Genomic DNA, 26,884 nt, shown 5'->3' on the forward strand with positions numbered 1-26,884 from the left:
ATATAATGTCTCACAGGCGTTCTAGTGTATGTTTTCGATGGTTTCTGAAAGGACAATGAATCCATGAGTGAGAATCAGGTGTTTTCTGGCGATTTCTGTGGTCTATTGCCTGATGACAGGCGGCTGAACATATGCAACAATTCAGTTTTTCCAGCGATCCTGGAGCTATTTAACACCCCCCAGGGGCGTCTGCGTCGGCAGGCGTCTGTTGTGTAGCGCCACCACAGACCCGAGCTAACAGGGGCGGGGGGGGGTGCACCCTATGCGTAGTGCCCTATACTTAGCGACCGCTCCTCTGGATATTGTTTTAACACCTGCTGCACCGAGGCAGGCGGATGTATAGGCGGATGTGAGGGAAAGGTGAAACGGGTCGGTGTACTGCCAGCTTTGTTTCCAGCACTATGGAACATTCGGAATTGCACAAAAAGCCCTGAAGCTATTTACAGCCTTCGGTCTACTAATGCAGCCACCTGTCTTCAACAGTTGTTTACTGCACATAGAATTCGAAGCGTGTCAGTGATCGCTTGGGTTGAGCTACACTAACTGCTAAAGTGCGGGAAGCGTGTAAGATTTTTAGCTCACCATATACAGTTAACGATGGCTGCAGTGGACGCGTCTTTCAATGGACGGCTTGCCCTGGTGACAGGGGGCGCGGGTGGTATCGGCCAGGCGGTCTGCCACTTACTCGCCACCAAAGGCGTCACCGTGGTGGTTGCTGACAAGCAGTTGGAGGCAGCAGAAACTTTTGTCCGATCTTTGCCAGGTGGGTCCACAACGTTGGTTTAGTACCCGACTGATATCTCCTTGAATTGCAGATATAGCTATTGATTATTTACCAGGTGGTTAAGCTATTATAGATAGCTATGAAAGTGCCAATATTCTTGCAGTGAAGGTTATCTTGAAGTGCTTTGGAGACAGTTTAACGTGTAACGTAAATTTTATTTCGTGGTAGCGAGAATGTCTATTGAACTCCCAGATATACAAAGAGACACGTTACAGGTATGAAGGAAAGGAGATGACTCCTAAGGGCTCGTTTTCTATGTTAGACACAATATTAATGAGAACTAACAGACAATAACGCCAAGGAAAGTATAGGGGGTGTTATCTGTAGCATTTAGAATATAAATGTGAAGAAAGTAAAGTGGACGAAAAGATAACTTGCCGCCGGCATTTATATTCTAAATGCTACAGATAACACCCACTATACTTTCCTTGGAGTTATTGTCTGTTAGTTCTCATTAATCACGTTACAGGTATGCGGCTTAGAGTGGAAATGCATTTATATCAGCCTTGTTCAGTTCCGAAGCAACGTTCTCACATGTGTTTTCCCCTTAACCTGTGCAAAGAACTCGTCTGTACTTACAGGCTTTCAGGATGGAGAACATGGATTTTAAGCGCTACGCATGATATTCTTCCGTGCAAACACGTGTGTTGGTATACTTTTTTATTGTTGAGCAAAAAAGAAAACGGTAGCGCTCCTCGTTTGCGGTCACATTTCTAGCACATTTGTAGAGGTGAACATTCTACATTTTCAAATTTACTAGAACGAGCCATTTCGTTAGTTGAGTGTAACCTTCTGTCGAAACGCCTCGCAACAAAGTCCGCTGATATTGAAACACAGAAGTGCGAGGCACGCAAACAACTTTCGGCGACTCAATTTTCACAGAAAATGGCAGCGCCTTCCAACGTTACTTCGCGGTGTTAGGCTTTGCATAGCCACGAGGAAATTCGTTCGGCTTATGAACATTACGTCAACGCGTTTCTTTATTGTGCATACGTTAATGACTTTAATGATGTACAGAAATACCAAGCGTTTCTTCGTGCCAATTTCTGCAAAGTTTGACAGAAAACACGCCAGCTTATGTGGAAGCCAAACAGGCGTTCAAAAAACCACACTTGTATCGCACGAAATCAGCACAACCTATGACGCACAAGTTTGGCGTGGCAGAGTGCGCAAAGCGACATACGCAACAGCAAACGCAGCTTATCGTACGTGTGACATTTGTGCTCATTGCAACATATTGTACAAACCATCAATAGTGAAAGGTAAAATAGATTTTACCTTATGTAACTGCAGAATTTGTAGTCTTTTTTTTTTCAGGCGATTCCGAAACACCTACGCGTTTGTTTCTGAACCTCGTGTCGTGGTTCGCTCAGTTCACTATCACTAGCCTCTAACGTGCTAAAACATTCAATTCCTCTACCGTCGTAACTTTGTCTGGTTTCGATGCCAAACTTAGCACGAATGTCGTAGTCCAAATGTCTATAAGAGGTTCGATAATGTTTTAAAACCTGTACAAGTTCTGGTTAAGCGGACTAACAAAAGTGGATTTCGGCAGTCACGCCATAAGAGGGAGGCAGAAACTGCGGCAGCGCCATTGCGGGTGGAGGCCACCTTGAAGTTACTTATATTTTGTTATTCTGCACATAACTATGCCTGTTGGAAATTGTGGGTGGCGCGGACAGGAAGGCGAATATGAGGGGTAGTGGGCTTGACTGGTTTGGACTGTTCTACGTGCCGCATGTCGGGACGCTATCGCGCTGAGCGACAATAAGCAAGCGCATTCGTGGGAAATCTCTCTGCAGCCTTTAAGTCAAGCTCGACGGTATAACAGTTGCATTAGTACACAATGTCGCCGGCGAATTACGCAGACAGCGCAAGGAACAAATGCATTAACAGAAGCGCAAAAAGTCGTCGCTTGCATGAAGCTTCGGTTTCTCGAATTGCAAAGAAAATTATCTGCAGCGTGGCAAAAGAACCCTCTGTGATTAGCAACGCAACCCTCTGTGATTAGCCTCTTCATGATTAGCAACGAGGTTTTAGAATATGTGCAAGGGTATGTGATTTAGGTCAGTTACTTACAGGAGAACCTACTCATGAAAATGAAATTGAGCAGATACGGTGGACATTCCAAATAAAGACAGGCAATTTACCGATATCCCTAAAGCGAAAACTTTTCACTCATTGCACATTGCCAGTACTAACATATGGGCCTGAAACTTAAAGGGTAACAATGGAACGCCAGAAAAAGTTGAGGACCGCGCAGCCTCCGATGGAATGGAAAATGATAGGCCTGACAGTAAGAGGTCGAAAGGGGGAGCGGAATGTATAAGAGAACAGGGGCAGCCGATATTCTTGTTCGCGTTCAGCGAAACACAATGACCTGGGCGGGCCACGTATATAAGCGCGAGAGAGGAAGGCGAGATGGGTGGCAGCGGCCGCGCCGGGCGCCGTCGCGTGCTATTGGTTGTTCTCAAGAGGTCATGTGGCTGTTAACGTGTTAATGCTAACAGCTGTTCCATTGTACGAAGCACACTTTTTTGCCGCTCGCCGGTTCGGCCAGCTTGGCAATTGAAAGCGCGACCTGTTCGTATCGCAGTAACTTTGGACTTTCCGATTTGTTATTGCGATAGCTATTATATGGACAGTCTCGGCTGGTTTTTGCTGTCCTCATGCACCGTGTATATATATATACATAAAGTCCCAAAGAAATGTAATTCAGAAAAATGCTTCCGAAGCGCGGAATCGAACCAGCGACCTCTCGATCCGCAGCACGTGGCGCTAACCGCTACGCCACAAAGCGCAGATCCTTCAGGTAGTTAACGGCGAGCGTTATATACACACCCTTTACCGCTGGCAGGACTCAGAGACTGCAGGCGCTTATAAGCGTTTCATCATTACCAGCGAGATGGCGCGAGGAGCGCAACGGACGCATTTAAAAGTCGTCGGCCAGCTCGCACGCTTCTTCTAATAATTGCGCAGGGAGAACCTTGCCCTTCCGCTGTCTGCTCGCGCGGTAGTTGCTGCCGGGGGGCACATGTTTCTGCAGCGCGTCCACCGCGGGCCGCTTTTCTTGCTATCGCATGCATTGCTTCGCCCTTGCGGCGAAACTGTGACGTTTTTGGTATGCTTGGTCGCTACTCCCTTTATCATCATGATCAGCCTGACTGCGCCGACTGCAGAGCAAAGGCCTCTCCTATGTTCCTCCGATCAACCAGATTCTGTGATTGCTGCGGCCACGTTATACCCGCAAACGCCTTAATCTCATCTGTCCACCAAACTGTCTCCCCCTCGCTCGTTTGCCTCCTCTTAGAATCCACTGTTACTCTTAACGACCAGCGGTTGTCTTGCCTTCTCGCTACATGCCCTGCCCACGTCAATTTCTTCTTCGTGATTTCGACTGAGATGTCCTTAACACCCATTTGTTCCCTAACCCACTCTGCTCTCATGTCCCTTAAGGTTACATCTATCATTTTCCTTTGTATTGTTCGCTGCGTTCTCCTCAATTGAAGTTGAACCCTCTTTGTTAGCCTCCAGGTTTCTGCTCCGTAGGTGAGTACTTCCCTTATATTGTGCGGCAATTTGTGGACATAAGGCGTAACTAACTTTTCCCTGTACCCTGGAGAAGCATCTGCCCTGCGCAACCTCTCCATCTCTTTCAGCAGCTTCTCCACAACCGCTCCCGTTGCTGTCTTTCAACCCAGCCGAATTCAACCTACTTGTTGCTCTACACTCGCCTGCACCGTGTGAGCTCTTTTGCAACGCGTTCTTGAAACAAAGCATAACTATGCTAGTTTTTTTGTTCATTTTGAGTGACGTGAGGCGTATGGCAGGATTTCCTTAGAACGTGGAGCATACGTGAGAGACATACGTAACGTTCACACAGAACGTTATTTCTAAGTATAGGAACTTGATAAAAATCCTCTGCAGTAATGGATGTCAAAGGAAAGGACCCAGTAGAGGCATAAAACACTTAAGAATATCTGGGGCCACTGCTTCTAAACTAATGTGGCATGACATATTTAGAAGTACCAGAAAGTCATCCACGTACTAAAAACCATGGCGAAACGGTCGTAGTTTAGACCACGGTGTTAGAAGTACAGGTGGGACGACGCAGCACCGGCGCCATGCGCTCGCTGCGTCGAACTTCGGTTCCTCCGCGACGTCACGCCGCGGGATGGCAGGAGCAGTCAAGAGGCTCACAGCGGCGCGCGCCGGCCTCTCTTCCGACAACGCCACGGTGACGAAGCAGTTGTCGCCACATTGCTTCCTCGTTTAATTCTTTTTGTGCGATGGCAGGTCATGCTATTCGAGTGAGAAAGCCGTGAAATGGGCCGAAAGTGTTTTGTGCCGCGGTGCAGCTCTGTGTACAAGACCTGCACTGAAAAGTCGATTTTCCTGCACCCCGAGATGCGGAACGCCTGAATGTTTGGCGCCATGCGATTCCGCGCAAGGACCGCGTGCTCCAGTCGACTGATTACGTGTGCGAGAAGCACTTCGAGCCGAGGTACATAAAGAAGACGTGGGAAGCAGTGTACAAAGGGCACGTTCTTGTGAGCACATCACGAAAGGCGGCTCTGGCTAATGACGCCGTGCCGACGAAGTATTGAGTTCGTTTTGAGTTCATCGTCTTGAGTTCATCCACGCCGTGAGTTGGCCCGTTTTTTTTAACACCTACGTGCGTGTGCAGTATTTCTCTCTCCGTGCGAAAGCTACGCTTGTTAACAATGAGAATATCTGGGGTTTTACGTGCTGAAACCAGGTTATGATTATGAGGCACGCTGTAGCAGAGCTCCACAAATTTCGGCGATGTGGTGTTATTTAACATGCACTGACATCGTAGAGTACACGGGTGTCTAGCATGCCGTCTCCATCAAAATGCGACCGCCGTGGCTGGGATCGAACCAGGGAACTTCGGTCAGCAGCCGAGTACCGTAACCGGTGTACCATCGCCGTTGACTGGCTACGCTCGTAAAGACTCCGCACACCGCGATCGACGTGTTCCTTGAAAGACGAAGTAGTAACGCTGTCTTCGGGTGACTATGCGAGGCATAAACAGTGAAATATATTCCTCAGTTCGCAACAGAGAAGAATCGGAAACATATATCCACCATTCATAATGTCTCCCCTTCTCGCAGTGCCAAACCAGGATGCTTTTTCATATCCTTCGTCGGTGCCTCAAACTTAGCTGCTGGCATTCGCTAAAATTCAGTATTTTATGCACGACCAGCTAAAAAGTCGTATTCGTGACACATTTTTTTATCCGCGATCAACGACCGCAAATTACTTCGAATGTTCGCGACAGCAAAGACAGTATTTTCTGTTGTAATACTACGGCTAATGCGGTACTATCTAAACTATACTTCTACAAATAGAACTAATTTTTGTCATATTTCAGCGTGACGTCACTGTCATATCTTTAATTGTCCGAATGAGGAAAGCATATGCTGAATTTGCCAGCGCCAACCTTCGCGGTGGCAAATTCAATATATTCAACAGGTAGCGGCTGTATCGTCCAAATTTCGATTTATTCGAAGCTATTATTTATTTATTTATTTTTGCCCTCGTTATAGCGCGAACGCACAGTTTTTTATTCATTTCGAGGGGCGGTCGCGGCTCCGAAGCGACCACACCTGATACCGCTCTTGAGCCACCAGTAGTGTAGCGCCATCTAGGGCCCTGTGAACCAGACGCCACAAACCGCGGACAGAAGTTCGCCGCTTCCGGAGGCGCCGTCGGTCCACCTATAATACTTCTAACACCGTGGTTTAGACTGTCTTGTAACATACAGTCAAATTTTACCAAGGAAGTGCTTCCCAACACAGGCGCTGTACCAGAACCTATAACAATTTCGTGCTTCTCGAAACACGTGTCGCTGAGGATGTCCGCAAGCATAGACTTAAGGTTGTTCCAAAAAATTACAGTATATCCACGGGGTGAATGATGATGAGTGGGGCGAAGCTCCGGAGGGCATCATCGGTAAACCGTGAATACGAGTAATTCGCCCCACTAAAGTAAACACGTGAGAAATGTTAAACATCAAACTTTCTCGCATCGGCTGGTCAACAGTCACCTGTGAAGCGCCGGCGGTGGCCATTTCTCCTGATGTAGGGCTTGGCTGGAGAAGTTCCAGAGGGATGGCCTCGGGGCTAAGGCCTCGCAGTCGGCGACTGTAGCGGTGGACAGGAGTATCCACTGCAGGAACGGGTTGCGGGATCGGACTGGCTTCCCACTTCGTCGTCCTCAGTTATCTAGCCGGCCTTGAACACGTCCGAAGAACCGAAGACCCGAGCGTCGTCTTCCTCAGAGAAATCGTGGTTGCTGCTCGAGCTTCCCACTTCGTCGTCCTCAGTTATCTAGCCGGCATTGAGCCGTGTTTTCATCATATACAAGTGCCGCCATCTAGCGGACACTCCACGAATTAACCATATACAAGTACCGCCATCTAGCGGACACTCCACGAACTAAACGAGAGGTGGCTACTACATACATCGGGGACGCACGACCCACGGCTAATGGAGCTTCGCCCTTAAAAACTGTCTATTGAAAAGAGCGAACTCTTTCCTATCTGAATTCAGGCATCATCGGGAGTTGCTCATTGCGGCACGGCATAATACAACCCTTCCATGGGAACGGAAGCCCTGCTTTCACATCCGGAAGTCCGTCCTTCAAGGCGTCGACAACGCTGGTTAACAGCTAAGGGATCAACATTTTATTGACGCCAAGCTTGAGCTGTAGATAGCGGCCAACTAACCTCTACTACGAGCCATCCTCGCTCACTATGGCTCGTAATGGGAAGCACTCAGATTCCTGTGTATTCGCGGTGAAGACGCGCAGTGTGTGACCTTGCATGTATTCACTTGTTTTTCGAACCATTGAAGGTCCGGTCATTTGAGAAGCCGGATTAACCCCGTTATAGCCATGCTTAGTCTCACAGCCGATTTCTTGAAATGGAAGCACAGCAGCCGAGGCATTCACATTCAAGGCGCCTTTCGGCGGTATAACGAGACCTCCTTCTTTGTGAGCCTCGAACAAGGTCAGTTCTTTGCCTACGAAATGATCAGCCAGCGGACGCAGAACATCCTTCTTACTGGCCCACAAGCGCATCGCAAGGCACACTCCACGCCCGCAGTGAGGTAATCGGCCATCTGCTCAGACGCTACCTAGTCAGGAATATGTCGTACTGTTGACGGAGCCGCGTCACCACGAAGGCGAGGGGCTAAGCGGTACTTCGGTCTCTTTTGAGAACTTCATGGCGAAATAGGAGAGAAGTTTCACATAAGTAAGTGACAGTGTCACATTGAACGGTTCTATTAGCCTTGTTGGTAGGCTTCGGCGCACCTGATGCCACAGCACTTCTGTCGCCTGCCCTGCTAAGTGACGGCGCTCACGCAGGCAATGCAAGTTGATCCCGCCCTCCTCTTACCTTGCGTAGAGCAAAAAGCAACCATTATTGCAGTAATCGCTCTTGCATCCAACGTTCCGACTTCAAGATCCTGCCAGATGTGTCTCCAGTGTCCCGCTGAAGTCTAGGGATCCGAATGGGGCAGCGACTTTTTGAGGCCGCTTCCCACACTTTAAATGATATGGGCGTGTAGGATGCGACGGCGATGGTGCCTCCACACGACGTCGCTTCGTTGCCGGAGGGTTGAACACGAAGAAAGTTGCCCGTGGTAGAAGAAATCTGTAGTTTCACGGCGTGAACTTGGCTAGCTGGTGCATTGTAGAAACGCATAAAACACCAGTGGAATACATGAATCGCAAGCAGAAGAAACGACGGGACTAGCTGGCATCTGCATCTGAAGGAAATGTACATACAATGGAAGGAATAATATGTACCTGCCGGCAACGACACTGTGCATGCGCGGACGACCATGCACCGCAATGACCAGATTCCAATCTTCAACCGCGGCGTTAAGGAACATAATTCTTTATCAGCGATGCTTCTCTTAGTAGACTCTTTGCCGGCGGCGGCGTGGCGGTGCGGCTTTGCGGTGTGTGGCGATAGTGAAGCTCGGTAGAAAGGGGAGTTGCTGCGCCGTGGCGTGAAAGGCCTGGCGAAAAGGAAGTGCCGTGGTGAGAGTGAAAATTATTGGAAAGGGGGAACCAATGGGAGGTGCCCCATGAGGGGCGAAGCTCGGCGGAAAGGACGAACCGCTGACAGACGCACCAAGAGGGTAGAAGGTGAGGCTGTGTGGAAAGGTGCGTCAGAACCTAGTTGTTTACAAGAAGTTGGCCAGTGAGTGGCTCGGTGGAGTATAAAGGAGTAAAATACTTGCAAAACCTATATATTGTCACGTAGTAGAGACAGAATGCACTCAAGCAGGCAGTCACAGTGTGAAAAAAACTGAAGGAACTTCTTTATTGTGCGAACCTGTGGGCACACGAAAAGAAAACGGAACCGGGAATAACACGGCCGCGGTGAGCCAGCCGAAAGAAGACGCCGCCCAACAACGATTGCCCGACTCAGTCCTACACAAAACGAGAAACACGCTCGCAGGCCCTCCTCGCCCACTCGGCTTGACATCGGCGCCTGCGCAGTACTTATTCCCTTGTGCACCGTTTATCTCACAAACGGGGCGTCACCCTAAAACCAAGGCATTCGCTATCAATACATGCAAGAAAGCATGGGGCAAAGATAGCCGGTTCGTACTGTACTAGCACGCGTGGCACTGCCCTCCCGTGAAGGAACATCATCCCGATGTTGGAGGAAAGAAAAAAAAGGAAGGCAACTAAGATGGTTGCCTAGGGAACAAACATCTTAATGCTGTTAACGGTCGTAGAACCTCTTGAGGCATACGACGTGGACTGGTTCCGTACGCGCCCGACGTCCTTCAAGTTGTGTCATTCCGTCAAGGACAACCTCGTACACAAGTGTAGTCAGCTGTCGAGTGACTTTGTAGGGTCCGAAGTAGCGCTGAAGCAGCTTCTCGCTCAGACCACGGCGGCGGATGGGTGTCCATACCATCACACGGTCACCAGGCGCGTACTGCTGGTGGCGATGTTTTCGGTTGTAATGACGGGCGTCGATGTGTTGTTGTCGCTTGATGTGAATGCGGGCCAGCTGGCGGGCCTCTTCGGCGCGTTGATGAAATCCAGCAACGTCCACGCCAACATCGTTGTCGTCAACGTGAGGCAACACGGCATCGAGCATGGTGGTAAATTGTCGGCCGTAGACAAGCTCAAAGGGAGTCATCCGTGTTGTCTCCTGGTGTGACGTATTGTACGCGAATGTTAAGTGTGGCAAAATCTCGTCCCAGGTCTTGTGCTCGACGTCTACAGACATTGAGAGCATATCTGCGAGCGTCCTGTACAAACGTTCCGCGAGGCCATTAGTTTGGGGGTCATAAGCGGTCGTTCGGCGATGGCTGGTGTGACTGAAGTGCAAGATCTGCTGCATCAGCTGCGCCGTAAACGCCGTGCCCCGGTCGGTAACGAGGATCTCGGGTGCGCCGTCCCCGCAGGGGCGTCTGCGCAAGCAGGCGTTTGGTGTGTAGCGACACCACGGACCCGAGCTAACGGGGGGTTTCGACCCCTCCCACGCCTAGCCGTGCGTGGCTTTGCCGTGTCCGGGGAAAAGGGGATCCTGGGGGTTGAGCCGACGCCGGGTGATTGGACCTTTAAGGCCCCCCGGCAGAGGCAACACACTTCTTTGGCCCCGGCTTCACGTAGACGGCACCCCTGGGCTGACCCACCCAGGGGAAATCGGCAGTCGCCTTTTCCTGTCTCTCTCTCCCCTCACATCTTCGTCTTTCTCTCTCACTTTGCATCTTTTCTGTCCTCTCCTCTCTTCCATTTACTTCCGTTTTTTTCTTGGCGGCGAGGGTTAACCTTGTGTATGTGCCCTCTCTTGGGCACATTATATTTGGTTATAGTAGCTGTGTACAGCTGGCGTTGGCATGCCTTATATCAATATAAGTGCTGTTGCGTCCCCATGTTGGGCTCCATGGTGGGCGGCTGACATGGCTGCCGAAATTATACACAATCTATGGCCTCATTCTCCTTTCCACGATTGAATGATCGCCCTGTCTCAAAGAGAGGGCGCACCGAAGACACCTTGAATGCCTTGCTTAAACCAAAAGAAATTTTTCCACGCTTCCACGTCATCCACTGCCAAACACTCGAAAAGAATGCAAGAACAACCTCTCCCTTTGTTGTGTCCAAATGCCTCACCGAAACTCTCGGCCACGGTTACCAGGCAACTAGAATGGCTAGCGGAGACCTTCTCCTTGAAGTACAAAGTAAAATGCAATATGAAAAACTGTCCAAACTTGTTTCGTTGGGAACCACACCTGTCTCAGTCACCCCGCATCGCTTTCTGAACAGCTCGCGAGGTGTGGTGTCAGACCAAGACTTGATCGACCTCACAGAAAGTGAACTCCTCGAGGGCTGGAGCGACCAGCATGTGATCAATGTGCAGAGAATTAAAATCAGGCGTGAAGATAAAGAAATCCAGACAAAACACCTCATTCTCACATTTGCCACAAGCACACTGCCAGAACATGTCGAAACAGGATACTTGAAACTAAAGGTCAGACCTTACATCCCCAACCCGCGACGCTGCTTCAAGTGCCAGCGTTTCGGTCACGGCTCTCAGAGTTGCCGTGGCCGTCAAACCTGCGCCAAGTGCAGTTCACATGAACACCCTGCTGACAACTGTGTTGAATCTCCACACTGCCCAAACTGCGACGGTGGGCACCCCGCCTACTCTCGTGCATGTCCTTCGTGGAAAAAAGAAAAAGAAGTAATCACACTCAAGGTTACAGAAAACATCTCCTTTAGGGAGGCGCGAAAACGCCTTTCTTTTGCGCAGGGACCTTCATTCGCGGACGTGGCACGCAAGGGGGCAGTGCCACAAAGGTTCGTGGCGGCCGCGCGTACCACGCAAAGCGTACGGGCGGCAGCGCCATCCGCCCCCTCAGCGGAAGCAGCCTCTGCTGCTCCGCAACCAAAGGGCATGCAGGCCTCTGGATCTGCAGGCCCAGGGCCTTCTGCTCAGGCAGAAAGCCCCAAAACTCTGACACCCGTGCACGTTAGTCGCGAGCGGGCATCCAGCGCCTCTGCCGAGGCGATGGACACAATGGCAAGTCCAACGGCGTCTCAAGCGCCGAAGGAACGGCGCAGCTCGTTGGAGCGCGCCAAAAAAGAAAAAGCCCGCATCACAGGGCCTGGAAAGGGCTCTGTGACATAAGGCAATAGTTGTTCCAGTACACACAGCACTAATTTACACTCAAAATGGATACACAAATTTTACAGTGGAACGTGAGAGGTCTTCTAAGAAACCTCGACGATATCCAAGAGTTGCTACATGAACACTCACCAAAAGTGCTGTGTGTACAAGAAACACATTTAAAATCCAAGAACACGAATTTTCTACGCCAATATGTCATATTCCGAAAGGACCGGGATGATGCTGTGGCGTCATCTGGTGGCGTAGCCGTTATAGTTAACCAAGGAATTGCATGTACCCACTTACCACTCCAAACATCCCTTGAGGCAGTGGCTGTTCGAGCCGTCCTATTCAACAAACTGATCACAATCTGCTCACTTTACGTACCCCCGCACTACCAGCTCCAGAAACATGAATTTGAGTCCTTAATAGATCAACTTCCAGAACCATATCTGGTCCTTGGAGACTTGAATGCACACAACAGTCTGTGGGGAGACTCTCGCTGCGATGCGCGAGGTCGTCTGATCGAACAGTTCCTTTTCTCTTCTGGCGCATGTCTCTTAAATAAAAAACAACCAACATACTATAGCCTCGCAAACAGAACATTCTCGTCCATAGATCTCAGCATAGCATCTCCATCACTTCTGCCCCTAGTCAAATGGAAAGTTATCAATAATCCTTACGGAAGTGACCACTTTCCAATACTTCTGAACATACCAATTACAAATGAATGTCCCCCTCAGGTTCCAAAATGGCTGACTGAGAAAGCAGATTGGGAACTGTTTCGGAAAGTTACACTGTTAAGTTGGACGGACATGGCTGCCTTAAGCATAGACGCAGCTGTAGAATACTTTACAGCATTTCTGATTGATGCTGCAACCAAATGTATTCCACAAACAAGTGGTCACTCTGGAAAACGACGAGTTCCATGGTGGAACAAAGAGTGCGGAAATGCGCGCAAGAAACAAAACAAAGCATGGAAGTTGCTTCGCGACTATCCGACAGCTGAGAATCTTACAAATTTTAAGAACATAAAGTCAGAAGGTAGGAGAATGCGCCGACAGGCAAGAAGGGAAAGTTGGCAGAAGTTTTTATCGGGCATTAATTCATATACGCAGGAAGCTAAAGTCTGGAGCATGGTTAGTAGGGTAGCAGGGCGGCAGGCATATTCACTCCCTCTTGTAAACACACAATGCGACAGCTTGAAGGACCAGGCAAACTCCCTCGGCGCACACTTCGAACAGGTGTCGAGCTCGTCGCACTATACCGAAGCTTTCCAACGATACAAAACACGAATCGAAAAACAGAAACTAGAGCGAAAATCCACAAAACACGAAGCATACAATGAACCTTTCTGTATAGCTGAGCTACAAGCATCGCTTAATTGCTGCAATAATTCCGCCCCAGGCTCCGACCGTGTTGTATACGAAATGTTGAAACACCTGCCATCTGTAACCGAAAAAGCCCTCCTTTCGCTGTATAATGCTGTCTGGTTTTCCGGCGAGATCCCCTCGGCCTGGAAAGAAGCCATTATTATTCCCATTTTAAAACAGGGCAAGGACCCGTCCTCAGTTTCCAATTACAGGCCTATAGCCCTAACAAGCTGTCTATGCAAGGTTTTCGAAAAGATGATAAACAGGCGACTCCTACACTTCCTTGAAATAAACAGTCTACTTGACCCATACCAATGCGGGTTTCGAGAAGGTAGATCCACAACGGACCACCTGTTACGTATCGAGGCAGAAATCCGTGACGCTTACGTCCATAAACAATTCTTTCTGTCTGTGTTCCTCGATATGGAGAAGGCGTATGATACCACATGGCGCTTTGGTATACTTCGAGACATCTCACATTTAGGTGTACGGGGTAGGATGTTCACCATAATCGATAGTTACTTGTCCAATCGGACATTCCGTGTTCGAGTGGGCACTGTTTTGTCTCGAATATTTGTCCAAGAAACAGGAGTTCCGCAGGGTGGTGTATTGAGTTGTACACTCTTTATTATCAAAATGAATTCCTTGCGGCTGTCCATCCCACGTAACATGTTTTATTGCACATATGTCGATGACGTACAAATCGGCTTTACATCTTGCAATCTCGCAATGTGCGAGCGGCAGGTGCAACTTGGCTTGAAGAAGGTAACTAAATGGGCAGACGAGAACGGGTTCAGCCTTAACCCGCAAAAAAGCACTTGCGTATTATACTCAAGAAAGAGAGGCATCCACCCTGATCCGGACATTCACCTCCACGGCCAGCGAATACCGGTGAAAACGGAGCAGAAATTCCTAGGTGTAATTCTAGACACGAAACTAACCTTCATATCACACATAAAGTATATAAAAAACAAGTGCATAAAAACAATGAATGTGCTGAAAGTGTTGTCACGCACTACTTGGGGTAGTGACACAAAGTGCCTGATGAATTTATATAGAAGCCTCATACGCACGCGCCTAGATTACGGGGCGATAACCTATCAGTCTGCGACACCAAGCGCCTTGAAGATGCTTGACCCTGTCCATCATCTAGGCATTCGACTTTCTACGGGTGCTTTTCGTACTAGCCCCGTGGAAAGCCTTTATGTCGAATCGAACGAGTGGTCGTTACACCTCCAGAGATCCTACCTCTCTTTTGTATATTTCCTCAAGGTGAACGCGAATGGAGAACACCCCTTACACTCTGCTATCAATGATCTGTCCAGTTCAATCCTGTTTGAAAACCGTCCTGCCATGAGAAAGCCTTACGCGCTTCGTGTGAGGAGCCTAGCTGAAGAAATGGGTGTGCCACTTCTTGAACACCGTCTGCTGGCTCCTGCTGCATATCCTCCACCGTGGCAGTGGAAACTAATAGATTGCGATGTATCCTTCGTGGAAGTTACTAAGCACGCGCCTGCTGCACACATCCGTACACACTTCCTCGAACTCCAGCACAAATACACTTTTCCAGAATTTTTTACCGATGCCTCTAAGTCTCACACTTCTGTGTCCTACGCCGCGGTCGGTCCATCCTTTTCAGATGCCGGCGTTCTGCATCCTAACACAAGCATTTTCACAGCAGAGGCATATGCGATATTGGTGGCCGTTAAACACATTAAACAATTAAAAATAGACAATGCAGTTATATATACAGATTCCCTAAGTGTAGTAAAAGCTTTAAAAAGTTTGAAAAAACATAGAAACCCTGTCCTTGTTTCTCTTTACTCACTCATATGCACTATCTACACGTTCGGACAGCATGTTGTTGTATGCTGGGTGCCAGGGCATCGCGAGATCGAAGGGAACGTGTTGGCGGACCGGCTGGCGGCATCCGTTCACGGAAACGCTGCCGATACACCCATGACTGTCCCTGCACTGGACCTGAAGCCCTTCCTAAAACTTAAGCTCAGGGCTCATTGGCAGCACCTATGGAATAAGGAAAAGCAAAATAAATTACATCTTATAAAACCGCACCTTGGTAATTGGCCGCCGATATCCAAGGCACGTCGTACACAAGTAACACTCTGCAGACTCCGAATAGGACACACACATAGTACACATGCATACCTTTTGTCCGGAGGCGACCAACCGTTGTGTGACCACTGTGGCGACCCCCTCACTGTACTCCACATCCTACTGCAATGCAGGGAACTAGACGCTTTCAGGAAAAAGCATTTCTCATCAATATACCTCCAGTTCCCACTCCATCCCGATATGTTCGTTGGCAAAGAACCTCTCTTTAAGTATCAGTCCCTCTGTGAATATCTCAAGGATGTAAATTTCAATGTTATTTTTCCAGGCGCTCCGTAGCGCGGTCTCATCATTGAGGCTGCTGCTGCGGTAATTCTTTCAAAGCAAGCACCTGCCTTCCGGCCTTTGGGCTCAAAGGCCTTGAGAAGGCATTCGTGCTATTTTCCCGCCTCTCACTTGTAAATATCATACTCACTCGTCATTCATCCCACACCCATAGATCACATCACTTGTCACTGCCATAATTTTATACCTTATACACCCCTTTTACGCTTCCTTAGAGCGCGTGATTTTAGGCCTCTATACAGCCAAAATACACCCTGTCATCGAAATCATTGGTCATCGCCAACACCACACAGAAGACATGGCGCTCTTTGGCCACCCATGGCCCTTGCGCCACAAAACCCCACTAATCATCATCATCGGGTGCGCCGTGTCGGAGAACGATGTTCTCAAGAAAACATCTGGCCACTTCTAGCGCTCACCCCGACTGCAGTGCTTTTGTTTCTGCAAGCCGTGTCAGATAATCGGTTGCTACCACTATCCACTTGTTCCCAGAATTTAAGTTGGAAAGGGCCCAAGCAGATCCATGCCTATTTACTGGAAGGGTCTTGATGGTGGATCGATGGGTTTCAGAAGTCCGGCCGGCCTTTTCGGTGGAGTTTTCCCACGCTGACAGTCTCGACAGGTTTTCACTTAGTGCGCGACATCGTTGTTCAGACGTGGCCAGTGATATTTTTCTTGTCTTCTTTTCAAAGTACGCATAAAAGCCGAGATGCCCGGCCGTAGGCGCACCGTGAGCCGCGTCTAGGACTTCTTTTCGCAGGCTTGTCGGCACGACGAGGAGGTACGTTGATCTATTCGGCGAAAAGCTTTTCTTAACGAGAACGTTGTTTTGGAGGCATAGCGATAAAACAGCACGCCTGAATAACCGTGGCGGCGAGTCATTCTTGCCTTCCAGGTATTCGATGACGTGGCATAGGTCTGGATCGTCGCGTTGGTCCTGTGCATGGTGCTGGCACCTTAAGCCAAAGGAAAGCGTCGTCGTCCTCTGCATTAGCCGGAGGTGGGTCAACGGGTATTCTGGACAGGCAGTCGGCATCACAGTGTTTCCGCCCTGATTTATAAACGACGGTGACGTCGAACTGCTGTAGGCGTAGACTCCAGCGGGCTAGGCGGCCAGAAGGGTCTTTCAGGTTGGCCAGCCAGCAAAGTGCATGATGGTCAGTCACAACTCTGAATGGCTTGCCATACACGTATGGGCGAAATTTAGTTAACGCCCAAACGACGCCAAGGCACTCCTTTTCTGTCGTCGAATAGTTCCTTTCAGCATTAGGTAGTGCCCTGCTGGCGGAGGCGATAACACGTTCGAAGCCACTCTTTTTCTGGACGAGAACGGCGCCTAGTCTTACACCGCTTGCGTCCGTTTGTATTTCTGTATCTGCATTCTCGTCGAAGTGGCCAAGAATGGGCGGCGCCTGCAGACGTCGTTGAAGTTCTCTGAACGCATTTTCCTCAGGCTCGTTCCACGTGAATTGCGTGTCTGCTCTATTGAGGCGTATGAGAGGCTCGGCTATAGACGTCAGACTCTGCCCAGGTGGCGCTGCGAAAAACACCGCCACCAGCGCCCTCATCGCAGCCCTGGCACTAACTGGGTAGTGCAAAGAGAGCCGTCCGCACGCGAATGTGCATAGACCACAATATATCGTTCCTCTTTCGTTGGTGTCGAGGCGCCGTTTCCTGAAAATCAAGGACCCAGAAAGCTTCTTCTGCCAATATACGCTTCAGAAACCAAGGACGCTGATCAAAGCGAAGTGCGAGTACAATGCAAAACAAGTTTTAGTTATTCCCGCGCGCTGCAACTCGCAAGTACAAGCGAGCATCACACGACATCGAGTTCGAGGCAAGCCCTCCGACATCCGTTCTCTAGCGCCTAAATGCGTTAAAATCGGGTATATACGTAATGACACAGCGATAAAGTACATACACGATCAATTTACTTAGCTATGCATCTTACGATCAGTGGTACAAAACTCCGTTCATCAGGGACGAATGGCCCCGGCGATTTTCGCCTTTGCAGTTGTATTCTCCGTTAATTCATCTCTCGCTTCCCGTGAATTGGACTATTTTATTACGCATCCTCAAATGGTCTCTTGATGGTCGTCTTCCGTTTGTGTGTACTGCAAATGGGGATACGTGCGTGTCCACTTTCGCGGGGTACAACCAAAGGCAAAACCTACGGCAACCGCGGAGGACACGGGCGAAACAAACCTGAAGGTGGTCACGACCAACATTCTGCGATTTACTTGTATGACGCACGTGTTAGCTAGTTAGAACCAGAACTCTGAGCCTTCAAAACGTACGTCCGCGATGCTGTGCTGGGACGACCAACTCGTCGTGGTGTGCGTATCACGCGTCTTCAGTCTGCCTCTAGCTGCTCACTTCGTGTTACACGACAAGCACCGCGGTCAGAGCCTCTGCTGAGCTTCATAGTCAAGGTTACCACGGTTCTCCATCAGGGCTACGCAAAACAACAGCAGAGCAACATTATCACACTTTCTCATGCGACCGGCTGTGGAGAACGCGGGTACTTCGCTTACCCAACACGCTCGCAACATCCCGTATCCAGCGCTCCCGCCTTTCTTCTTCGTACGACAACTATGGAAATCGGCAAAACTGAACGTTGTTATTCAGTCTTTTACGTCCGTGGCAATTCACAACGCAACATTGCGTCTTTTGCGGCGTTTCTTCGTAGCGTGCGGAGGGGTCTCGTCTGCTGCTGTTTTCGCCGTCGTTCTGGCGAGTGATCGAGCAAGCACTTCACGACGGTTCGGTGGCGCGTCCGACTAGCGGAGAGCAATTCACAGCTTTCGTTCTGAGTGTTAAATGCGCAAACACACGCGATATTAAGCTCAAATCGTTGTTTCGCACTCGCTAGTTCCACCTGGTCCCATAGCAAACTGTGCGAGGGAGTCGGTCTATGCACTACTCAAAACTTATCCGACAGGTGGCGCCACACGTCTTGGAAACTCCAGAGTCTGACGTCTATAAGTGTGAAAAGTTCATCGCAAAACGCCTGTAGTACGCGCACAGGCCCAGGAACCTGCGAACGGCTTTCTTGTCTGTGGGCCGCGGGAAATGTGCAACGGCGGCAGTCTTCTCGGGGTCCGGGAGCACGCCGTGATGACTAATTACGTGACCGAGGAACAAGAGCTTGTCGTAGGCGAAGCGGCACTTCTTGGGATTCAAGCTCAATCCTGAAGACTTCATCGCTTCGAGCACAGTTTGGAGCCTCTGATGGTGCTCACCACGTCGCCCGGGTAGACGAGACATGTTTGCCATTTCAGGCCTGCAAGCACGGTGTCCATTACACGCTGGAATGTTGCTGGCGCGGAACAAAGTCCGAATGGCATGACCTTAAATTCGAAGAGGCCATCCGGTGTGATGAAAGCAGTTTTCTCGCGGTCTCTTTCATCGACTTCGATTTGCCAGTAGCCGCTCCTCATGTCCATCGAAGAAAAATACTTTGCGCTGCTGAGTCTATCCAGCGTATCGTCAATTCTCGGGAGCGGGTAGACGTCTTTCTCGGGAGCGGGTAGACGCGAGAGGTACCGGGTTCGGTACCCAACACCTCTACCAGAAATGTCGCGTAGTAGAGACAGAATGCACTCAAGCAGGCAGTAACAGCGCAAAAGAAACTGAAGGAACTTCTTTATTGAGCGAACTTGTGCCCACACGAAAGGAAAACGGAACTGGGAATAACACGGCCGCGGATAGCCAGCCGAAAGAAAACGCCACCCAACAACGACTGCCCGACTCAGTCCTACACAAAACGAGAAACACGCTCGCAGGCCCTCCTCGCCCACTCGGCTTGACATCGGCGCCTGCGCAGTACTTATTCCCTTGTGCACCGTTTATCTCACAAACGGGGCGTCACCCTAAAACCAAGGCGTTCGCTATCAATACATGCAAGAAAGCATGGGGCGAAGATAGCCGGTTCGTACCGTACTAGCACGCGTGGCAATATACTTAGAAAGGACTTGCAAGTTACAGAAAGGCAATAATCAGTCGAAGGGGCAGGCACGTAGCCAGGAATATTTTTCTGGGGGGGGGGGCACTTGCTGAAAACGTTGACCAGTTGAGAAAAACAACAATTTTCATTATTTTTTGGTAAAATCACCTACTTCACCAAAATTTCGGGGGGAGGGGACGGGCCTCCAGCCCCCCCCCCCCCCTGGCTACGGGCCTGCGACGGGGTCATCAGGTGCGGTGTTTAGACGGCTTTCACGGGGACGTATCGCTGAAGCGCTTTTAAGGCGAGAGCCTTAGATGCCTCATAAAACGCGAATATTGACCATCGGCATCGGTGGCGCCAACATGAGTGATGGAAATAATCATCATCCCGTGATGACCTCACTATGACCTCACATGACGACGTCATCACATGCCTTCCTGGCTTGGTAAAAAATGGGCCGATCACAGAGGCAGCGCAAAACCAGTTGACGCGCAGAAAGCTTGCAATGCATCCGATACTCGAGGCAGTGCAAAACCACGTTAGGTGCAGAAAGTTTCCGGAGGGGGGGGGCGTCTTAGCCGACTGCATAAGTATCGCAAACGTCTGTCATTCTCGCGCGCGAGCCCCTTCGTTGAGGAAAGGGCGCCTTGCTGTTGGGAGAGAGACGTCCCACGGCTGGCAATAGGAAACAGTAGCCTCCGGGACTTTTAGATACCTGCAGCAAAATGCACGTGTTGGGGGAGTGCGGTGGAGATGCGTAAGCCGCGAAATAATTTTCGCTGCTTAGGATTTGACGTTCAACCAACGAAGAGCGCGGTCATCTGTGCCGCGCGTCCCGCCTAGGCAGCAAACGGCAAGAAATCGAGTCGGTTGTAACATCGGGAACCCTCGTCGTCTACCGAAGCTGACGAGACCATCAGCGCACCAGGTCAACTCACCTGCAAGTACCACGAGCTGTCGTGGTCCGAACGGAACTTTTTAGGAACGAAGCTCCTTAGGCCCGCACCCCGCCGTCAAAGCTCCCTTCTCTTAAGCATCGCCTTTTGTTGCAGTGGCCGGTGATTTCAGAGGAAATGTTTAGACCTTGAGCGGTTTGGTTCTAGCGCACCAGAAATTCGAGGTTAAAAGAAATAAGCTCTGTGCACAACTGGTTATAATGGTCGTCTTCACTTTCACCACTTTATTGCGGTTTGTGAAATGACAGCCATCATTCTAGCGCCCTACGGCGCTTTGTCAAAGGTAGTAGCACACGCTCTCCCCACCAGGCGCCGGCGCAAACAAACAATGAAACGCTGCGGGCGCCGAACGCCGCGCGCGGCATTTCGTCGCCGCCGTCGAAGCTTCCTGCCGCATCACTGCTCGCGCCCCTCTCCCATCTGCCTCCCTCTCCCTGCGCTGCGCAGCTGCACACTCACTGGCTAAGTCGTTCCCGCCACCTAGCGCAGCAGATTCTCTCCCCACCCGCTCCCCACCTTACCGCCTTCATGAAAGCCGGCAGCGAGATCAGGCCCATAGTCGTTTGCGTCCCATTTCTAAAGTGCTTCGCTCATCGGTTGTATTCGTACAGGGTGTGTCCAGATAAGATTGCACACGTAGTACCGGCCACCACTCCCGATTTTGATGAAATTCACTGTAGGCTTAGGCATTATACCCAGAACAATGGTTTAGAAGTTAGTTTAGCGAAAAATCTTTTATCGCCTGAAAAAAATATATAATTCTGGCAAAAAACACTTTTCTGCAAATTTCGCAATTTCTGAATTTTGACCGCACCTAGGGAAAAAGCGGTGCACTGCTTGGTCGCAATATTTTTTCCCCTGAAAGAACAAGTGAAATACAATCTTATGAGTCTATTTTCTTTCTCGCTTGTGGAAGTACTTTTGAAGAAAAAAGTCACAAACATGGTAAATCGCACAAAATACCTGTATTTCAGGAATTTATTACTGCAAACAAGTTAAAGTGAGGATGCTAATAATCGGTGCATAATAACTTTGATATCTGCGCTCTCTTTTGAAATAATTTCTGTGGTTTTATCCACAGAAAGATAGTAATGCAGCCTCACCGTGGTGCCAAATTAAGGAAATATCGTCGATGAAGCGTCTATACTAAAGCGGTTTAAGATCACGAGTGGCGAGAATATATATATATATATATATATATATATATATATATATATATATATATATATATATATATATATATTCCGAGAGCGTCATCTCTAAGTATGTCTAATGAGAGTACATTGCGGACTCAGGTGCGGCATGAAAACTTGTGATTACCAGTTTGTTCGGCACAACGTCCCTAACGTTAGCTCCTCACCAAATAAAGGTTAACAGCTGAAAAAGTGAACAAGGGCCGTCTTGAGTACTAAGTGTAAGAACGTTTATCAGCCGCGGATACGAGAATGTGAAGCTGCATGATTGATTGAAACTGCAAACGTGCCGCTCCTGTTCACATGCATTATGGCACAGAATCCGGGCACATGCCTCTCGTCTTACGCATTGTGCAAAGGCAAGAAGCAGTAGTATTTGTGGTAGAGAACAAACATGGCCTCACACAAGGAGGCTGCCCGTTCACACGTCTTCTCTATTCAAAAAGTAACAACTGCCATGTAGCATGGATCGCGCGCTTTTTACTCATCTTCTTCCTCCTTCACTTCTATATGCGTCGGCCCATATAGCCTACAAGGCTACTGGATGTGAAACGCACGTTTCAACACACTGTTCGCAGGTGATGCCAAGCACCAGGCCATGTATGTCGATGTGGGCGACCCATTGTCTGTCGAGCAGCTCTTCACCGGCATCAGGAATTCATTCTCTGAGCCACTGAGTATAGTGGCCCACTGCGCCGGTATAGTGCGCGCAGCGCCGCTCACTAAGAGCACAGACGAGCTGTTCGATGAGGTTATCAAAATCGATCTGAAGGTAAGACATTTACTGCTAAACCTAACGTGAATTGTAGCTCTCCAATGATTACTAAAGTTGCAGGTTGAACTCTGTGTCGCAGCGCTGTATGTATGTATGTATGTATGTATGTATGTATGTATGTATGTATGTATGTATGTATGTATGTATGTATGTATGTATGTATGTATGTATGTATGTATGTATGTATGCATGTGCTGCTCGTTATATGTAGAGGCCGTAGCTGTCCACGAAAAAAAAGCAGAATTTAATTTTCTTTTTCACGGAAAAACTGAGTCCGCGAATATTAAACTTCGAATTCCAAACGAGTCGCGGAAAGCTATAGCTTCTAGTCATCGTCAAGATAGTCTTCTTCGTGAACTGAGATGGTCAGGCTCCGCTGGCTTTGCCTGGGCGCTTGGCCTCAGTTGCGAAACCTCGTTCATGCCGCAGCCGCCGCTGCCGAACTACCCCTTGAAAAATTGTAAGCCTGCCTTCTGCCACGCAGTTGTTAGTCTTTTTTTCTGAATGAAGAATGGTAACCCTCGAGCACTACTAGTGACAGGGTCCGGACCTCGCTTCATATCTTCCTGAATAAGAAAGGCCAGCTGTAGATTCCAATGTTCTGGCTTTTTGGGCAGGGTGGAACACCTGGCTCCAACACTTTCTTCATCTGCCTTTAAATACATGTCGATGCCGATCAACAGCGTTGATGCAGAAAGATCATTCAGACCCACAAGGGTCACTCTTTTAGTGAAGGAAGGACAAAGTGTCACATGATGCTCACCCACAACAGCTTCCTTCGTGTTACTTGAAATATTGACAAGCTTCTTTCAGTTTTAATATAATGGAAGTACGTTTAAGGCTTGAAAGTGTGCTAGAAATAAACTGTTATGTTGCCGCATCATTTTGCAGATTATTTTACTTGGGTTTGCAAAATTTTAATTTTCATACCGCATAAAGTTTGGAGTACTAATTACTTCTTAGATGCGCTACACCAATGGCAATTACCAAATGTACAGTGACACCCTCGTTTCGATACGATTATATTGTCTCTTTTTGCTACGCCACGGCTCAACTCCCTTGCACAAATGACTTCATAATGTCTGGGAACTCAAGCCGACCCTCTAGTCGTACATGTAGAATAAGAGAAGGTCAATCATAATGCAATCGTCGCCATGGAAACGCGATCGCTCGCCTACAGTTGCTACATATTCAGCAACATAATTCTCGTCATTCACATCCTGGCATATGGGGACAGTTTGCGCAATCCTGTGGAAACACAGCGGGCACTGTTAATGTGCTTGGCATAATGTGCATTCCCGCGACGTGTGCTAGCTGCGTGCTTATTCAGCGCATATACGAATCGGTCACATAGTGGTAGTTAGTGAGTGTGTTCGCCTTTACCTAATATAAATGCATTTTTTGCCGGACTCACGAATAGTTTATCTGGTAAAACACGTGTCCTAAAGATGATTTGTTAATGGACTTCGTAATCCATTTTTTTGTGGCGAGCAGCGCAAGACGAACTAAACACCAACAAAGTCGATGTGAACACCGCAAGCACCGTGTTAGTCCTAATTTCTCAGGACACTTCAGGATGTATTTGTATATTGTTGCTCATGTGGATGCGTGTCGGTTTTTGATAGTGCTGCAAATCGTAAGAAGACACAGTGATAAGCTTAAAAAGGCAGAAGCTGTGCATGAGCATGCTCAGGAGTGCGTGATCATGTAACGAACAATAATTATCATGTGTGTGGCTGTGGTTCCGTTGTTCTGGTTGTTCGTTCTTTTTCCTTGCTTTTGTTTCCTGCTATGGTAATCTGTTCTGCCGTTCTGAAAAGGTGAAAATGTTGGCATATGTCTTCCAGAAATTTGCAGTAAACAAGCGCTTAATATACAGAGCTCGTGTTGTGTTTGCTTCCCGCTAGTGTTTTGTCGCTCTAAGTGGCATTAGCTGCACTTCTACTTTCTCAGCGTTTACTTTTTTTGAGCTAATCACCTCATATATCACGCACATTTATTAAATACTGACATTTAGCGGTTGTATCCGGCAAACGTACGACTGCTTAGTAGTATGGGCGTTCCGCTTTAGTGTAATGCCCAGCTCCTGAGGAACACGTATCATCCAATTTTGTATGGCACCTACTAAACGTACGGCATCGTTGTTCATGCCGTCATTAAGTAAGCTAACTGTTTGATCTTTTGGCGTAATCGTTGAATTCAAAATTAGTGTAGTAATAGGGCATCCGCAGAAAAAAGTCTCTGATTAACATGGCTGCATTATCGCTCGAGGAACATATTCCAGGGCTGTGTGACATCATCCATGTATGAGATATCTCACATGTTTGTTTCAGGGTACCTTCTTGGTAAACCGGGCTGCTGGTCGTGATATGCTGCGATCTGGATCACATATTTCCGAAGGCGGAGGAGCCATAGTAAACATATCCAGCCTTGCAGCTAAGTGCGGCTCCTTGCAGTCCTGCGCATACGCCGCTGCCAACGCTGGCATCGTGGCTCTGACCAAGTCGGCGGCTTTAGAACTGGCGAAGCACGGCATCCGTTGCAACGTAGTAGTGCCTGGATGGGTGGAGACACCCTCGATGGCTAACGTTGACGAAAGCAGCAAGTCCGCAGTTTTGTCGACCACACCGCTCCAGAGGGCCGCCCAGCCAAGGGAGATAGCGGAGGCCATCGTCTTTTTGTGCTCACCATTAGCAAGCTCCTATATTACGGGGTCTGTTCTTGAGGTCACCGGGGGATTCAGGATGTGAACGTTTCACATGGAATCGGGGATTGAATGGAAACCGTGATGGAATAAAATAGGTGCATGCCCAAGAATCTCAAGAGAGCTCTTCAAGTTTGGCCTTTATGATGCTTGCTGTTGTAAACTAGTGATGACAAGGATGTAGACAAAAGTGTGATTTGTATATAAGAGATTGGCATAAAGATAAAACAGGGTGCCTACAATTATAGCACTGAAACGAGAGAGTATGGATATTTTTATTGCAGTTCAAAAGCTTCAGTTTGCAATAAAGTTAAATTCATTAGACATCCGCGTGTATTTGTCAACAGGACGTCGTGGCGATCAACTTTAAGCATTAAATGCTTTTATGCGGTGTTTGGTGTATTGCAACACCATGGGCCGAAGCATACAGAATGACATCACTGTATGCCAAAACTCTGAGCGCGCTGCTAAGCTCGAGGAGGGGGTTCAATTCCCGGCAACGGCGGCAACTTTTCTATGGGGGTTATAGGCAAAAACACCCGTGCACAGCTATGAGCACAGCTAGGTTAAGCAAGCGAGCGAGACGCCATGCTCCTTGATGCGCTATTGTAGGCAATGAGGCCAAGTGATAAGCGAAGGGCATATAGTCGTATGATATGCTATCGTTTTTTACTTTGTCAAGCGTGTGTTGGTTACACGAGAAATCCTACTCAGCAGCGCATTACTGTCGTTGCGAAACCAACCTTGTTTTCGTGTAGACACGTAAAAGGGCGGTATTACTAGCTCGCTTAGGTTCTTATGGACCACATAGACGTCACTGAACTCTGCATCATGGAAAGAATTTCAGCTAGGTCCGGTTGTCTACAAAAAAAAAAAGTCTCATTACTTTGCTTCGAAACAGTGCGGTTTGCGTAAACTAAGTCTGTTCTTCTGCCTCAATGTGGGTCATTCACCAGTTTTTCACATGTCAGTGCAATGCTGGCATCACAGCTGTGATTCTGCTTTGAAAACAATGCAGCCTGTGCGGTTTGGTTCAGTGCATGTAGCTTTCGTGCACATGCAGCGTATCACGCGAAGCGACCCATTCACGCCTTCCTGCACAAGTCTCAACTTGCGTGAAAGCGCGGCCGTGCTAGCTGCACTGACGCTCATGATCATAGGTTGGCAAAAAAAAAAAATATGGAGCTCACTCAGACTCACTCAAATCTACATTTTGCTATGCGGTCTCACTCAGGTTCACCAAAAGTTTCCTCAAGTGGACTCACTCGGATTCGGAATAGCTACACTTTTTGTGAACCGGACTCAATCGTATTCTCACCAACATATTACTCAGCCGGACTCGCTCAGACTCATGGCTTGACCTAACTCCGAGTGAGCTCGAGTGAGTTGACTGAAGGGTCCGTTAGTGTAAAATTAGGCTCGTGAATAATGGTTCCAATGCTCCTCAGCGCCAATATCTCACATAATCGGTGCTCTACGACACGCCTTTTGATCTATTGTACCTTCAAATACGAGTTATCAGTGATTTCAATTCAGTAAGGGCATTTTTATGAAATACGCGACCCACG

At 48.7% G+C, this 26,884-nt stretch overlaps 1 protein-coding gene across 1 annotated transcript; it reads left to right on the forward strand.

Moving 5' to 3' along the window:
• The first annotated feature begins 521 nt into the window (after nucleotides 1-521).
• On the forward strand, nucleotides 522-25,655 carry LOC119390711 (estradiol 17-beta-dehydrogenase 8). The gene is made up of 3 exons (XM_037658394.2): nucleotides 522-763; nucleotides 22,416-22,609; nucleotides 24,946-25,655. The coding sequence occupies exons 1-3, from the start codon at nucleotides 598-600 to the stop codon at nucleotides 25,360-25,362; spliced, it is 777 nt and encodes a 258-aa protein (XP_037514322.1). The 5' UTR covers nucleotides 522-597; the 3' UTR covers nucleotides 25,363-25,655.
• Nucleotides 25,656-26,884: the final 1,229 nt, after the last annotated feature.

Source organism: Rhipicephalus sanguineus, chromosome 4 (genome assembly GCF_013339695.2).
Source record: "Rhipicephalus sanguineus isolate Rsan-2018 chromosome 4, BIME_Rsan_1.4, whole genome shotgun sequence".
In the NCBI taxonomy this organism is placed as follows: Eukaryota; Metazoa; Arthropoda; class Arachnida; order Ixodida; family Ixodidae; genus Rhipicephalus; species Rhipicephalus sanguineus.

Bases quoted from the DNA above. Each gene is read 5' to 3' on its own strand.
- LOC119390711 (XM_037658394.2), top strand. From the start codon at position 598: ATGGCTGCAGTGGACGCGTCTTTCAATGGACGGCTTGCCCTGGTGACA. The intron at 764-22,415 runs GTGGGTCCACAA...CACTGTTCGCAG, and splicing joins TTTTGTCCGATCTTTGCCAG to GTGATGCCAAGCACCAGGCC. The intron at 22,610-24,945 runs GTAAGACATTTA...TGTTTGTTTCAG, and splicing joins TTATCAAAATCGATCTGAAG to GGTACCTTCTTGGTAAACCG.